Source organism: Cucurbita pepo, chromosome LG13 (genome assembly GCF_002806865.2).
Source record: "Cucurbita pepo subsp. pepo cultivar mu-cu-16 chromosome LG13, ASM280686v2, whole genome shotgun sequence".
NCBI lineage: Eukaryota > Viridiplantae > Streptophyta > Magnoliopsida > Cucurbitales > Cucurbitaceae > Cucurbita > Cucurbita pepo.
Window position 1 is genome coordinate 4835144 of NC_036650.1, and position 13322 is coordinate 4848465.

At 35.8% G+C, this 13322-nt stretch overlaps 2 protein-coding genes across 7 annotated transcripts; both read left to right on the plus strand.

Moving 5' to 3' along the window:
- The first annotated feature begins 1982 nt into the window (after positions 1–1982).
- On the plus strand, positions 1983–6747 carry LOC111809154 (charged multivesicular body protein 7). Of its 6 annotated transcripts, none has more exons than XM_023695525.1 (9): positions 1983–2063; positions 3232–3355; positions 3460–3782; positions 3888–4058; positions 4202–4384; positions 4664–4794; positions 5149–5317; positions 6029–6158; positions 6258–6747. In XM_023695525.1, exons 3-9 carry the CDS (start codon positions 3519–3521, stop codon positions 6524–6526), a joined length of 1317 nt encoding a protein of 438 aa, XP_023551293.1. In that variant the 5' UTR covers positions 1983–2063; positions 3232–3355; positions 3460–3518; the 3' UTR covers positions 6527–6747. The 6 variants fall into 6 exon arrangements, with proteins under 6 accessions (XP_023551293.1, XP_023551291.1, XP_023551294.1 ...); XM_023695523.1 differs by having other exon boundaries at positions 3232–3351; XM_023695526.1 differs by having other exon boundaries at positions 3232–3351; positions 3464–3782.
- An 849-nt stretch (positions 6748–7596) lies between these two features.
- On the plus strand, positions 7597–11342 carry LOC111808841. Its single transcript, XM_023695042.1, has 3 exons — positions 7597–8096; positions 8794–10231; positions 10307–11342. The coding sequence occupies exons 1-3, from the start codon at positions 7811–7813 to the stop codon at positions 10491–10493; spliced, it is 1911 nt and encodes a 636-aa protein (XP_023550810.1). The 5' UTR covers positions 7597–7810; the 3' UTR covers positions 10494–11342.
- The last annotated feature ends 1980 nt before the right edge of the window (positions 11343–13322 follow it).

Below are 13322 nucleotides of genomic sequence, written 5' to 3' on the forward strand. Positions count from 1 at the left end.
GATCTACTTAACCCAAACCATCAAAATTGGGTTGAGTTATATATTTTTAGTTCAGTTAGCGAGTTGAAACTTTTTCAGATCGAATCAACCCATCAATTTGAAAATATAATTAGAACCCAATTTTGAGGTATGGTTGTTATAAAAATTAAATTTTTTTTTACGTTTGTAAATTTTTTTAAAAAATAATTAATTAAAAAAAATAATTAGCCAACTCAATTCGAAAAAATTGTTAACTCTATTGGAAGGGCGGGAATTGAGGGAGTAAAATTGAGTGGAAATTGGAGTGAAAGGTGAGCGTGAGTGGTGGTGGAAAGTAAGGCAAAGGCGCGTTGTTGGGAATGTCAACCAACCACGTAACTCGGAATTGCTTTGTTTTCCCCATTATGGTTCACTAACTAATTCACCCCTCTCTTCTTCCATAATTATTTTAATTATTTTAATGGACCCTCCCCAACCGCATTACTTTTTTCCACATTTACCCATATATTTCTTCATCTTACCATAAGTGCCCCAATAATTCCTTTAATTATTCTTTTCCATCTTCTTCTTCTTCTTCTTATTATTATTATTATTATTTAGTCTTAATTTTTTTTTAAAAAAACTATTAATTTGGTAGAGAAATGTTACTATTAATTACTTTAAAAATACCTATGAACTTTCAAACCGTTTTAAAAAGAAAATACTTTTTTAACTTTAAAAATAGTTTAAAAACATTTTCGACTTTTTAGTAATAATTTTTAATTTTTTTAAAAAAATTCAAAATACCTTTAAATTTTTTAGAAAACTTAAAAAAAAAGGATATGGACGGAAATTTTAATGTTACGTTAAAAAAATACTCAAACTCTCAAAAGTGCCGTTAATACCCTTAACTTCTAGAAAAAGAAATTATTAAAGTTTGGAGATTATTTATAAAGTGTAGATAGTCGATTTTCATTCATACATCGACGATAATAAATTTTAATTTTTTTTTAATAAAATTTAAGGATGTTGATGTTATTTTTAACATTTCATGAGTATTTTTTAAACATAGTACCACGAGTATTAATGAAACTTTTAAAATTTAAAGGTATTTTTGTAGCACTGTTAAAAATTTAAGAATATTTTTTAAAGAAAATATTAAGACATTTAAAAATATTTATAAAAAAAAATAGTAACCGTCCAAAACTTTTTAGACTTTGGCTTTCATTTGTTTTTTTTTTTTTTTTTTTTTTTTTTTTTTTTTTTTTTTTTACTTTTTTTTTTATAAAAAATAATAAATAAATAAATAAAACTTGAGTATAATTTTTTATTCAACGGTAACTTACCCATTAAGTTAATTATCGGTAAATTATCCATTAAATGACAATTCCTTTTTTTTACCAACTTTTGCTTTTTATCTACTATAACTGATTAAGCATAATAAAACACACATATTTACCTTTTAGAAGTTAATAATCCATTAACCTCACAGTGATTTTCTCAACTTTTAGTAGCAAAATTTAAGAACTATAGTTACTTTATTTAGAAATATTTTTTAAAAGTTTATTATGCAAGAAATGGGCCGGGTATAAACCCACATGAAAAAACCGAAGGCCCAACAATTTAAAAGAGAATTACAATTATTAAATAGTCTTAATCTCCAATCACATATTTAATATATTTATTCCATATTTTTAAAATAAAGTACTAACTATAATATTTTTATTAATTTAGTTACAAAATTTAACTCTAAAAAAACAACCAATAAAATTATAATTTAATCCATAAATTTTTAAGTACATATCCATTTTAATTTTAAAAATTATAATTTAGTTTCTAAATTTTAAAATTTTTAAAAAGTTACAATTTATTAATTCATCAAACAAAATTAAATTTAAAATTATACAGAAACTTACAAACACTCAATTTTTAATTTAGCGTATGAACAACTAATATTCTTACAAAAAAAATAGAGAAAAACGAAGAGGACAGAAAAATCCGATGAAACTCCAGCGAGGCCAATNGAATTCCCCTATCTGGGTTCTTCAAGCTTCACCAGATATAGTCTTCAATTTCGACGCCAACACTTGTGATTGCTTGCGAAGGTCATCATTTGTTTTACTTCAATTTCATTTAATTTGTGTTTCGGTGAGGTTTTGGATTAAGGTGAAGTTTTTGTATTCAGTGTCTCGAAGAATCACTTTGGTTGATTGCTATTTCGTTTTCGTCAATGCTACCTTTGTAATCGGCCTATTGCTTCTTTTAATCATACACCTGTTTGTGCTTTTGATTCATATTCCGCTTTAGATTTGCTGCGTGCTTGATTCCATGCTGATTGTAGTGAGAAAAAGAGGTTTATAGTTGCTCTAATTAAAGAAGGTTAGGTAATTTTACTTATCATCGACTTCTAAACTGTGTTCATTTTCTTTGATTCTGCAATCTCTTTTTTAATTGATGAAAGTTGAGCTTAGATTTAGTATGCCTGTTTTTCATTTGGTTTTCTCTCAGCCCCAAATATTGATCGAATTTGTTCTTATCTTATTCTGAGTATACACTCTTATAATGTTACTTCCTTGTTGTTTTATATAATAGCGTCTACGTCTGTTGGCATATATAATGATCAAACTTGCTAATACCTAACCCAGAAGGGACAGTGCTCAAAGAATATATTAAAAATTTTTGTAACGGCCAAATCCACCACTTTGGGTTTTTCCTTTCAGGCTTCCCCTCAAGGTTTTTAAAACGCATCTGCTAAGGAGAGGTTTCCAACCGATGTGGGATCTCACAATCTACCTCCTTCGAGGTCAGTGTCCTCAGAGAGGTTTCTACACTCTTCCAAAGAATGCTTTGTTCCCCTCTCCAACTGATGTGGGGTCTCACAATTTTAATGACATTACTTGAACAGGATCTGGTCTATAAGTTGTATCTGTGTCATTGAGTTCTAAGAATATATTTAAAAAGATTTATATATTGGTTGAACACTCTGGCATGGCTTAGTAGTCTACCTTTTCCTTGGGGGAAAGTTGGTTGGCGTTTTGGAGTTACGAGGATGTCGTGCTTTAGTCTCTCTCTCTCTCTCTCTTTCTGTAGGAATTCCTAGATGTGTATCTTCTATATGCCTTTTCTGTTAGGTACGAACTTAGGTCATTAAGTAGTGGAGAATTTTTCTCAATGTAAGGACTTTTCTCTGTCTCTCACGTTTATTGGTTTTGTGTTTTTCAAGATCTGTACAGTCCTCAATGACTTACTTAAAATTATCTTTGCTGCGCACAGTGGAATTCACTTGCTTCACTAGTTGATGAAATGATGTAATTTAACCCCTTTGGGCGTACGACGCGTAAAGCATCTTGTTTAAGTGTTTAGAAGTTCCAATGATGCTTGATGGACTGATAGGTAGGTAATGATATTTTGTATTAATCTACAATTTGAAATTACTTGAGAACATGTAAAGGAAGTGTTTAGAATCAAAATACATGTTTTTGCTACCTCATGGTTTGCCAGGTAGATTGGCTTGAAAGTATGAAGCAGCTCTAATCATAGGTGTGAAGAGTGCAAACAAAATGGAAAAGGAATCAAAGGAGCTACTTGTAAGAGAGTTCATCAGGGAAAAAGTCCCTGACTGGGATAACGAAGTGGTGGCTACAGCTCGGTTCAAGGCATTCAGTGGGCAAAAATCTGATTGGGAACCCAGATACCTATTTTGGAGGGATTTGATCCTCACCATTGCCCATCAATTCAACTTCATCTTCTTAAAACCGTCTGAAATAAAGAATCAATGGTTTTCTCGAGGCGGGTTGGCTCCACTCTGCCTTGACCATGTTCTGGTATTCCTTTCGACTAAGATGTTTTTTTTTTTTTTTTTTTTTGCTATTTTTAATTCATTGAACTTTGTTGTTGTTCTGTCCTATAATAAATACCATTCCATTCAGCATCTAATGCAGATTGAGGGTGACATTATAAGACGTAGTGACATGCTGGACCCAAGGGGTGGCCAACTCTCTTACTTGTTTAAAAAACTAAGCAATTTGATGGGTACATCGAAAAAGAACCCCGACAGTTTGCTTTCCGATGATTATATAGCTCTTGCCCGTGTATTGCAGGTATATGATTTAAATCTCCTCTCTTTCTTTAGAGACATGACTTGTAAGGTTCTGCCTTGAAATTTACTTCAACGTTCATCTTAATCTTTCATCACTTTGGTTTTTGCTTCTTTAACTTTAATTTGAAATGTTTCCATGCCTAGGATAGAGCAGCTGAAGTTGTCAAATGTTTATCTCATAGTAATTGGACCTCTTCCTGCGTAATTACAATGGTGAAGTTCCAGAACATCTGTGGAGGACCTGATGAAGCGACTGCTATCCTGAGTTACTTGACTGAATGTGGTAAAGCAAGGTATCTCTCTAAAGAACAAAAGGAACTTGTAGAGGTATGCCATTATTTCCTTCTTCATAATTTATTCTTCATATCAGCACATTCTTGTTCTAGTGTAAGACTTTGCAGCCTGCCTGAGGACTATACTGGAAAATTAGTTACAAAATAAGAAATTAGTAAGTTTAAGTCTGTTGTATAGTAAAGAATGTTAAGAATGTACCATGATAGGATCATTACTTGCAACCTATGTTAAATTTCTAATACCGACTTCAGTTTTTAAGTGAGTTTTCGCCTTCCAAGCTCTCTTTTGATTTCTCTATTCCCCCCTAACCAGGGTGTAAAGCTCTCCCTCTCAGCAGCAAAAGTTCCTGGTATCACGACTCTCGATTACGACATTCTGCACTTGATTTGGACAACAGAAAGGCTTCAGCGTCAACTTGATGTGATTGACCAGCGCTATGATGTGTAACTATTTATGGCTCTTAACACTTAGTTTACAAATTATACTAAATCCTTCTAGTCAAAGTTGCAACTATATTAAATCCCGTCACTGACTCGATAATACATCTATAGGTCGTTCACGATATGATTGGGGGGGGGGGATGAAAACGTTTGAGCAATTCTGTGTCAAGAGTGTCTATCATCTACTAAAATCTTCCCTTGAAGTGTCCTGCTTAAATGAAGTTTTTTGATGTTTGAGACTAGAATGGGTGGAATGACTGTAATTATAATATAGATCTCTTCTTGCAATATGCTTGTGAAGTTTGTATTCCCAGATAGTGAGTTGTCTTATGACATTAATCCATTTTTTCATTTCAGGTCAAGACAATCCGCATTAGCTTCTTTAAAGTCTGGAAACAAAAAAACCGCACTGAAACATGCAAGAGAGTTAAAGATCACCACAGAAAGTCGAAAAAAAGTTGCATCTCTCTTAAACAGAGTGGAGGAAGTCCTAAATGCTATTGCAGACGCCGAATCAACCAAAACGGTAACTTACTGTTACGGCCCAAGCCCACCACTAGAAGATATTGTTCTCTTTGAACTTTCTATTTTAGGCTTCCTCTCAAAGTTTTTAAAACGCGTCTGTTAGGGAGAGGTTTCCACACCCCTAAAAAGAATGTTTCGTTATCCTCCCCAACCGATGTGGGATCTCACAATCCACCTCCCTTCGGGGCCAGAGTCCTTGTTGGTACTCATTCCCTTCTCTAATCGACGTGGGATCCCCTAATCCACTTCCCTTCGAGGCTCAGCGTCCTTGCTGGCACACCGCCTCGTGTCCACTCCCCTTCGGGGTTCAGCCTTCTCGTTGGCACATCGCCCGGTGTCTGGCTTTGATACCATTTGTAAAGGCCCAAGCTCACCGCTAGCAGATATTGTCCTTTTTGGGCTTTCCCTTTTGGGCTTCCCCTCAAGGTTTTTAAAATGTGTCGGCTAGGGAGAGGTTTCACACCTTTATAAATAAAGAATGCTTCATTCTCCTCCCCAATCGAGGTGAGATCTCACACTTACCATCGTCAGTTTTCTTCTTTGATTAGTGAAACGTCTTCTGCTGTCACCATTGACTCTCTAAAAGTGACACAGTTGGCAATTTCTTAGCTTGAAACTATTTAAAAACGAATACAGATTTTGAGCTACTAATAAATTCTTCGGGTTTGATGTCTTAGGTTGACTAAAAAGTAATATCATACTCTGTTGGCAGGTTTCTGAGGCTATTCAAATTGGTGCTCGGGTAATGAAAGAACACGAGGTTAGTTGGGACCAACTCCAGCATAGTTTGCAGGAACTAGAAGCAAGCATCGATATACAAAAGCAAGTTGCAAGTGTTATAGGTACATATATGTTGGATTTTTCCAAGTTTCTCGTCTAAAAACTTGGCATTCTGGGAACTTCTCTTTCATTATGATTGAATATGGCTCTGTGTATCATAGACTCAGCTCCATCTGGCTCGATTCTCGAAGAGGAAGATATCAAGGAGGAGTTTAAGAAGCTCGAGTTGGAAGTAGCAGGCCAAAACCTCGACGCATCGACTTCAGACACTGGGGTTAATATTGCAACTGGTAACCAAGTTGCTACAGTTTCTGACGATTCATTGAGCGCTGCCTTATCAAATCTAAAGCTTGTTGAAGAAACAGGAAAGGAGACAGTAATCCAGAAGTCAAATTCTAAGAGCAAGTTGAAAATAATGGAGCTTAGCTGATTCCATCGTCCCGTTATTGCTTTTACTTGAAAATGTTAAACGTGCTTTGAGTATTTAAAAAAATCCACTAAGAAGCCCTACTATGGGTCAGAAAATACAATCACATGTAACATAGTTCATGGTGAAACCTATTTTTCTTGATTATTCTTTAGATTGTTTTGGATAAAGTTGGATGTATAGTACTTATCTACACACAGTTAATGCACGCGCGTATGAATCCACCGATGGTCTCGTATACGTACCCCTAGACTTGATATGGGTTAGCATATGTTCACAGTAGTGGAAACCAACGGAAAGAAAGAAATGTATTGGAGAAGTATTCGTGTTCATGAAATATAACATGTAGGTCATCACACTTTCATACTGTTCGTGACATTATTTGTTCTTATCCTACATTACTCATAGGGTATGATGTGTACATGGTATCATAAAATACATGGATCAACGTGCTGGAAGTATATGCATCACATGAAGTTCATAAATATAACATAATAAAGTAAGTATCAGTAGAGAAGTCATATAATACATGCAACATACAATTCATCCAACCTAACCCAAACGTGTTCCAATAGTAAGCTTACTTGCATGTAGGCCTAAGCTGAAGTCATTAAATTTCTTGAGTCAACGTTCGTTCAATCCTGCCCATCGAAGTTCGATTATACCTATGATGTTAAAAACATGCCTAAGGAATTAATTCACCTATCTAATACAAGGTGGTTCTAACTATTTTAAATTGGCTAATGAGTGACGATATTGACCCCAAATGCTTCCAAATGCATTAAATATGGCTTGGGGAACGGTTCAAAATGGCAAACGGAGTCATTAAGTCAATTAGGTTGAGCTGGAGCCAAAAGGGGTCACTAAGTCAAACTATACACAAGTCGTGGCTAGAGGGTGCGTGTAGGTTAACGCTCAAAGGTGCAAGGCGTGGGCCGAACACGAAGGGGTTGTTAAGCTGCATTTTCCCACTTCGAGCTAGATGGAATTCCCTTACTTCTAGAATATTCTTCTAATAAGATTCACTGATTGAAAAAGTTATTTTAGAGATCAAAAACACAATTCTTTGACCAGAAAGACTCGAAATTGGAGTGGAAAATGCGCTGAAGAGAAGTGTTGTTCTGACCGTTCTTCGAAGAAAGATTAAAGGTCTATTTTTCCTGGACCAACGTGTAAAAGGGTCCTAATGAATAGATTCAGATCAGGCTGTAAATATGATGAGTGGTCCGTTTTGCGGCTGACCTTTACCATTTCCATCTGCTTTGCTTGGAGATTTCCTCGGTGGCCATGAATGGAGATGTAGCTACGGTGGTAACGGCGGCCGCACCGACGGGTTCAGCAGAGCCCCAGTACGTTAGGGCTAAGACTTCTGTATGGTGGGACATCGAGAACTGTCAGGTCCCTAAGGGCTGCGATCCTCACGCAATCGCCCAAAACATCAGTTCCGCCCTCGTGAAAATTAACTACTGCGGTCCTGTTTCCATTTCCGCCTACGGTGATACTAATCGCATTCCCAACTCTATTCAGCAAGCTCTCTCCAGTACTGGCATCGCCTTGAATCACGTCCCTGCCGGTAATTCTCTTCCCCAGATTCTGTTTCTCGTTCTAAGGGTTTATGGAAACCCTAGGGTTAGATTCTGTTATTTCCGTGATCATTGTTTGATGAATTTGGTTTCTCTCCACCGGATTATAGGTCGGATGTGATTTTTCTGGTGTGATGCTTGAATCTATATAAGGACTTTGGAAACACACCTTGTTCTTGAGGTGTTGGTGGTAGTGGATTAATTTTTGGAGGCCTTCTTATGCCATCTTAATATCCAAGCAATTTTGGTAGCAAATTGATTAAGATTTCATTTATGAATAAACACATCTTGTCATTCTGTTGTGATGTTCTTCGTTTAATGTGACCTTATTTACATCCGTCCCCCTTTCATATGTGATTTTGTGAGTATTTTTTGCACTGCTTTTGAAGATTGTATGGAGACTGGAACCTCTCCAACCACATAGAAGGAGTACGAGCGAATTACCGTTGCGCTATGCTCACTTTTATCATTTTAGGTATTTAGTGAGTGATTAAGCTTGCCCTTTCGTTATCCTGTCTTGGATAATAACGAAAAAGATTGCCTTCGCCCATGAATCTAGGCTTGTATAAGTAAAATGACATCAAATGTGTGTGTATATATATTGTGCTGCTCTTTTTATTAGTCTTAAGTTGGCTTCACTCTTTGGATCTAGTAGATGGGTGATCTTGATAGTCTTTCTTCTATCAGGTGTTAAGGATGCAAGTGACAAGAAGATTCTAGTCGATATGTTGTTTTGGGCGGTCGATAACCCTGCTCCTGCAAATTATTTGCTAATTTCTGGGGATAGAGATTTTTCTAACGCCCTTCATCAATTAAGAATGAGAAGATATAATATTCTTCTTGCACAGCCACAAAGGGCTTCTGCACCACTAGTTGCAGCAGCAAAGAGTGTTTGGCTTTGGATGAGTCTTGTAGCTGGAGGACTCCCAATATCCAGTGCGGAATCATCTCAACTCGTGAACGGTACCCTTACTTCTGACCCTCAAATATCTCAGAACTCTGGACTTGATCATAATCAGCAGACAGCACAAGCTATAGTATACAAACCTGAAAATGTCTCTTTGGGAAACAACAAACATAAAGGTAAATCTATACATAAAAACTCCAACCAACCAGTCCTATCCAGAGCCTTAAGCTCGCCTGTTTCTAGGCACGAGGAAAACCCTAATTTTTTAAACCAACCAAATCATATCCAAGCAAAGCAGTTTAAGAAAGCACCTCATGAATTCTTCGGTAATAGCGGTAATAGCAGTTCTGTAGCCTCTTCTAGTCAGTCTACGCCAAATCTGCTTATTGAAAATTACACTCATGCTAGGACTGATGGTAGTGTTTCAATGGGTAGTTCCTCGAGTTACCAGCCTCCTCACGTCAGGCAAAAAACAATGCAGCTCCATCCTCCTTTTCGGCCAGATTATGTTTTTTCTCCTAACCCCGTTAATCGTAATTCTATCCCAGTCCCTACTCAACCCGATCTCTCTGCACCCAATATCAGTAAGCTGCATATCTCTGATCACCCCAATTATGCTATAAATCCTCAAAATTTTCATCATCAAGCTAGTGAATTTAGACCACATACTACGTCTCAAAACTTTGCCAACTTTAACTCGCCAGACAAAGGCCGTAGTCAGCATGGTAGCCAGTCATTCCATCATGATGCGTTTAATAAACGACATGCTCGTGATGTAGAGTATGCACCTCATTCATCTTCCACCACTCTTGTTAGAAGTTCTTCTTATAATGATGCCTGGGGATCTCAGGGGCAACCACCACCTTCGGAGTACATTCAAGGCCTTATTGGAGTTATTCTTCTTGCATTAAACACCCTGAAAATGGAAAAAATTAGTCCAAATGAGGCAAATATAACTGAGTGCATCCGATATGGAGACTTGAGAAACTGCAATACTGATGTAAAAATGGCACTTAATAGTGCGATAGAGCATAATATGGTAGTGAGGCATAATTTTGGAGCTGTGCAATTGTATGTTGGTAAAACAGAAAAATTGTGGAAGTGTGTGAACCCTCTAGGTGGGCATCCCAATCAATACCAAAAAGCTATATGGGATAAGATTCAGAATTTTTTGGCTTCTCCAGCTGGTCGTTCTGCAATAATGGCTTCTTCTTGCAGGTGATTTGGTTTCTGGCTTTCTAGATTTTGGATTTTAGTTTCAAAATAATAACTTCTGTTTCAATTGATTTGCAGATATCAAGCAGCATTGATTCTAAGGAACGAATGCTTAACCGATTTTGCCTTGGGCGATGTGCTTCAGATTTTGTATATGATAACCTCAATGAAGAAATGGATTACTCATCATATTTCAGGATGGCAGCCAATTAATATTATGCTAACAGAAGGTAATACATATGGAATTTCAAGAACTGAACTTTGATTAATCAACACAAGTACCCATAAAGCAAAAAGCTTTACCCTCGAACAGCTGATATGAAGGATGATTAAGGTGAAATGTTAATCACATTGAAGGGAGTATTATTACAAAAGATACCAGAAGTTACTTGGATTACAGATGCTTAGGGCCTCAAGGTTTGCTTATTCTGTTCTTTTCCATTTACATTATTAGAGAAAATTTCCACTTTCTGAACGGGGAGCAAGTCATCTACTAGTCTATGAAGATCATCCCAGGTGCAGGGCTGCCATTTTAAGTTACTTCCTCGAAGGAACGACTTTGTTCACGTGTTTTTCTCGTCTTCTCAGGGAGTTGTGCACTTGATACACTAGCATTTAAGCCGTATAAGTTCGTCATCTATGGCACTGGAAAGAAATAGAATTCTCTTTTGTTTAGACCACACAAAGTTAGCCAGCTAAATGATGTCTTTTGACCAGTTTCAGTATCCTTACTAAATCTGCATCAGGGCTTTGTATGTTACACCCATGCCATGTTTATTACTGCTTAAGGGAATGCCGGCAGTGGATCAGCTTGAAGAAGTCAGCCAGCGGATCCAACATGGTGCCATTCTCAAGCTTCTCTTTTCTTTTCTATTCTCCATAGATATGGATGAAGCTCCTAAAATGTTCTTGTCTAGTTGTATTACAGTAGGTTTCTGTACTCTGTCTGCTTATGGGATTGATCGTATGGGCACACTGATATCCCTTGAATGATTGTACTTCTTTCTACTGTCTAGAACAGATGAAACGTTTATATGTTTGAATGTTATGTGATAGACAATGTGAGCAAGGGACTCGTTCCACTTGCTTTTAAATGAATTCATAGTGCCTCATTTTGGGATGGGTCATGTTAACATCGATGCCTTTTCTTTCACCCAGCCATCTAAATTGGTTCAATCATTCAAAAGTGATCAAAAGGCAACTCCAAAACCCATATCATTGGTGCGGTGGCGGCCGATTACTTCCTACGGCGGTGCAACTGTTGCACCGTTATTGACGACACCCGACAACTGGTGAACCATGTGGCGTGGAGGAAGACAATGAGACAGCTTGAAGAGCGATGCCTATCGTCACAACATACCTTCTTCTAATGTCATTGTGACATATAGCTCCAACCCCTAAATGTGCGACGGTGGCGCAATTGTTACCGTTGACACTCGACAACCGGCGAGCCTTGTGGCACGAAAGACAATTAATTGATGTTTTGATGATAACAAACCTACTTTTTAATTATTAACTATTTTCAGTATTTTGAACTGTCCACAGTATAAGGTCGGGAATAACGATTTCAACGACTTTTCAATTACTCAAATCAGAGCTAAAACGAAGAAATTACAGTCGAGACAACATACCCGACGTGATGATGTGGCAGCAAAATTAAAATGATGGACAAATCAAAATATATCAAAGTATGACCTTTATAATTTTTAAATTTTGGGAGAGTAACAAATGGTAGAGTTTTTCTTATTATTATATTTTTAAATAAAGTTATTTTTACAAAATATAAATTTGAATCAGTTACTCACATCGATTTTTATTATTACTATATTATATTATTATATTATTATATTTTAAAATTTTATTATTACTATATTATATTATTATATTATTATATTTTAAAATTTTGAGAGTTACATAGTTTTTATTATTATTATATTATTATATTTATAATAAATTTTGAATTTTCATTGGACGGTTACTCACTAACTTTTTATTATTATTATATTATATTAAAATTTTTAAATAAATGAATTTAGAAAATCTTCTTATTTATTTACTTTTAATCTCCACCTTCCATTATTCCTAACACAATCTAATGATCAATATTAATTCATACATTTTGCCATTTTTCTCCTTTATATAAACTTATCTTCCCCACATTTCAAAATATAAAACTTACATACATTCTCTAATCCTCATTTGTTCAAAGTCTCCATTGTTTGTTGCTCTCTCCAAGCTTACAAGTTTATTTCTCTTCTTATTCTTAGAGGGATTATTATTGTATTGTGATGAAATAGTTGTGAGTATCCCAAATTGTATCTACTCTTTGAGAGAGTTGTGGTGTGTTATTATCAAACTCAAATACTTGTATCGGTTTGATCCTGCGCCGTGGAAAGGATTGAGTTTGCTCTTGAACTCGTAAAAAGAGCGGTTTGGCTCTGATCCGTGGAAAGAGTCGAGAAAGTTCTTTATTCAAATTCCCAAGAGGTGCTTGGGGAGTGGAGTAGGTCGAGTTTGACCGAACCACTATAAAACTACGGTGTCATTTTCTCTGACTCTTTCCTATTTAATTTGTGATTTATTGCATGTTCTACTTTATTATTGTTTTGACTTGAATTACTTTGTTATAGTAATTATCATCTTCTACTTATTGGTAAAAAGTTTCATCATTAGAAAAATTAATCACGTTTAAACACTTTTATCGTTAAAACCCTATTCACCCCTCTAGGGTTGCCATACCGATCCAACACTAATAGCTCCAACCCATGAACATGCACATCGATTCAACTCTCCTAAACAGTGTTCCTCCACAAATCAAACCCATAGATTTTATTGATGGATGATACCAAATCCATAATCTTATTCTACTCTTAGACGACAATTCTATCCATAATAACGAGCTAGAATAACAGAACTCTGTTTCAAAATTTAATAATAGAATTACTTAAATTAGGATGATAATTGTTGAGAAAAACAAGTCCTATTTCAGGCAAACTTCATCACTATATAATCTTCCCATGCAAGCCATTTTCTATCACCAGCTCCATTCAATATCATTTCAAAAACCAAAAAAAAAAAAAAAAAAAAAAAAAAA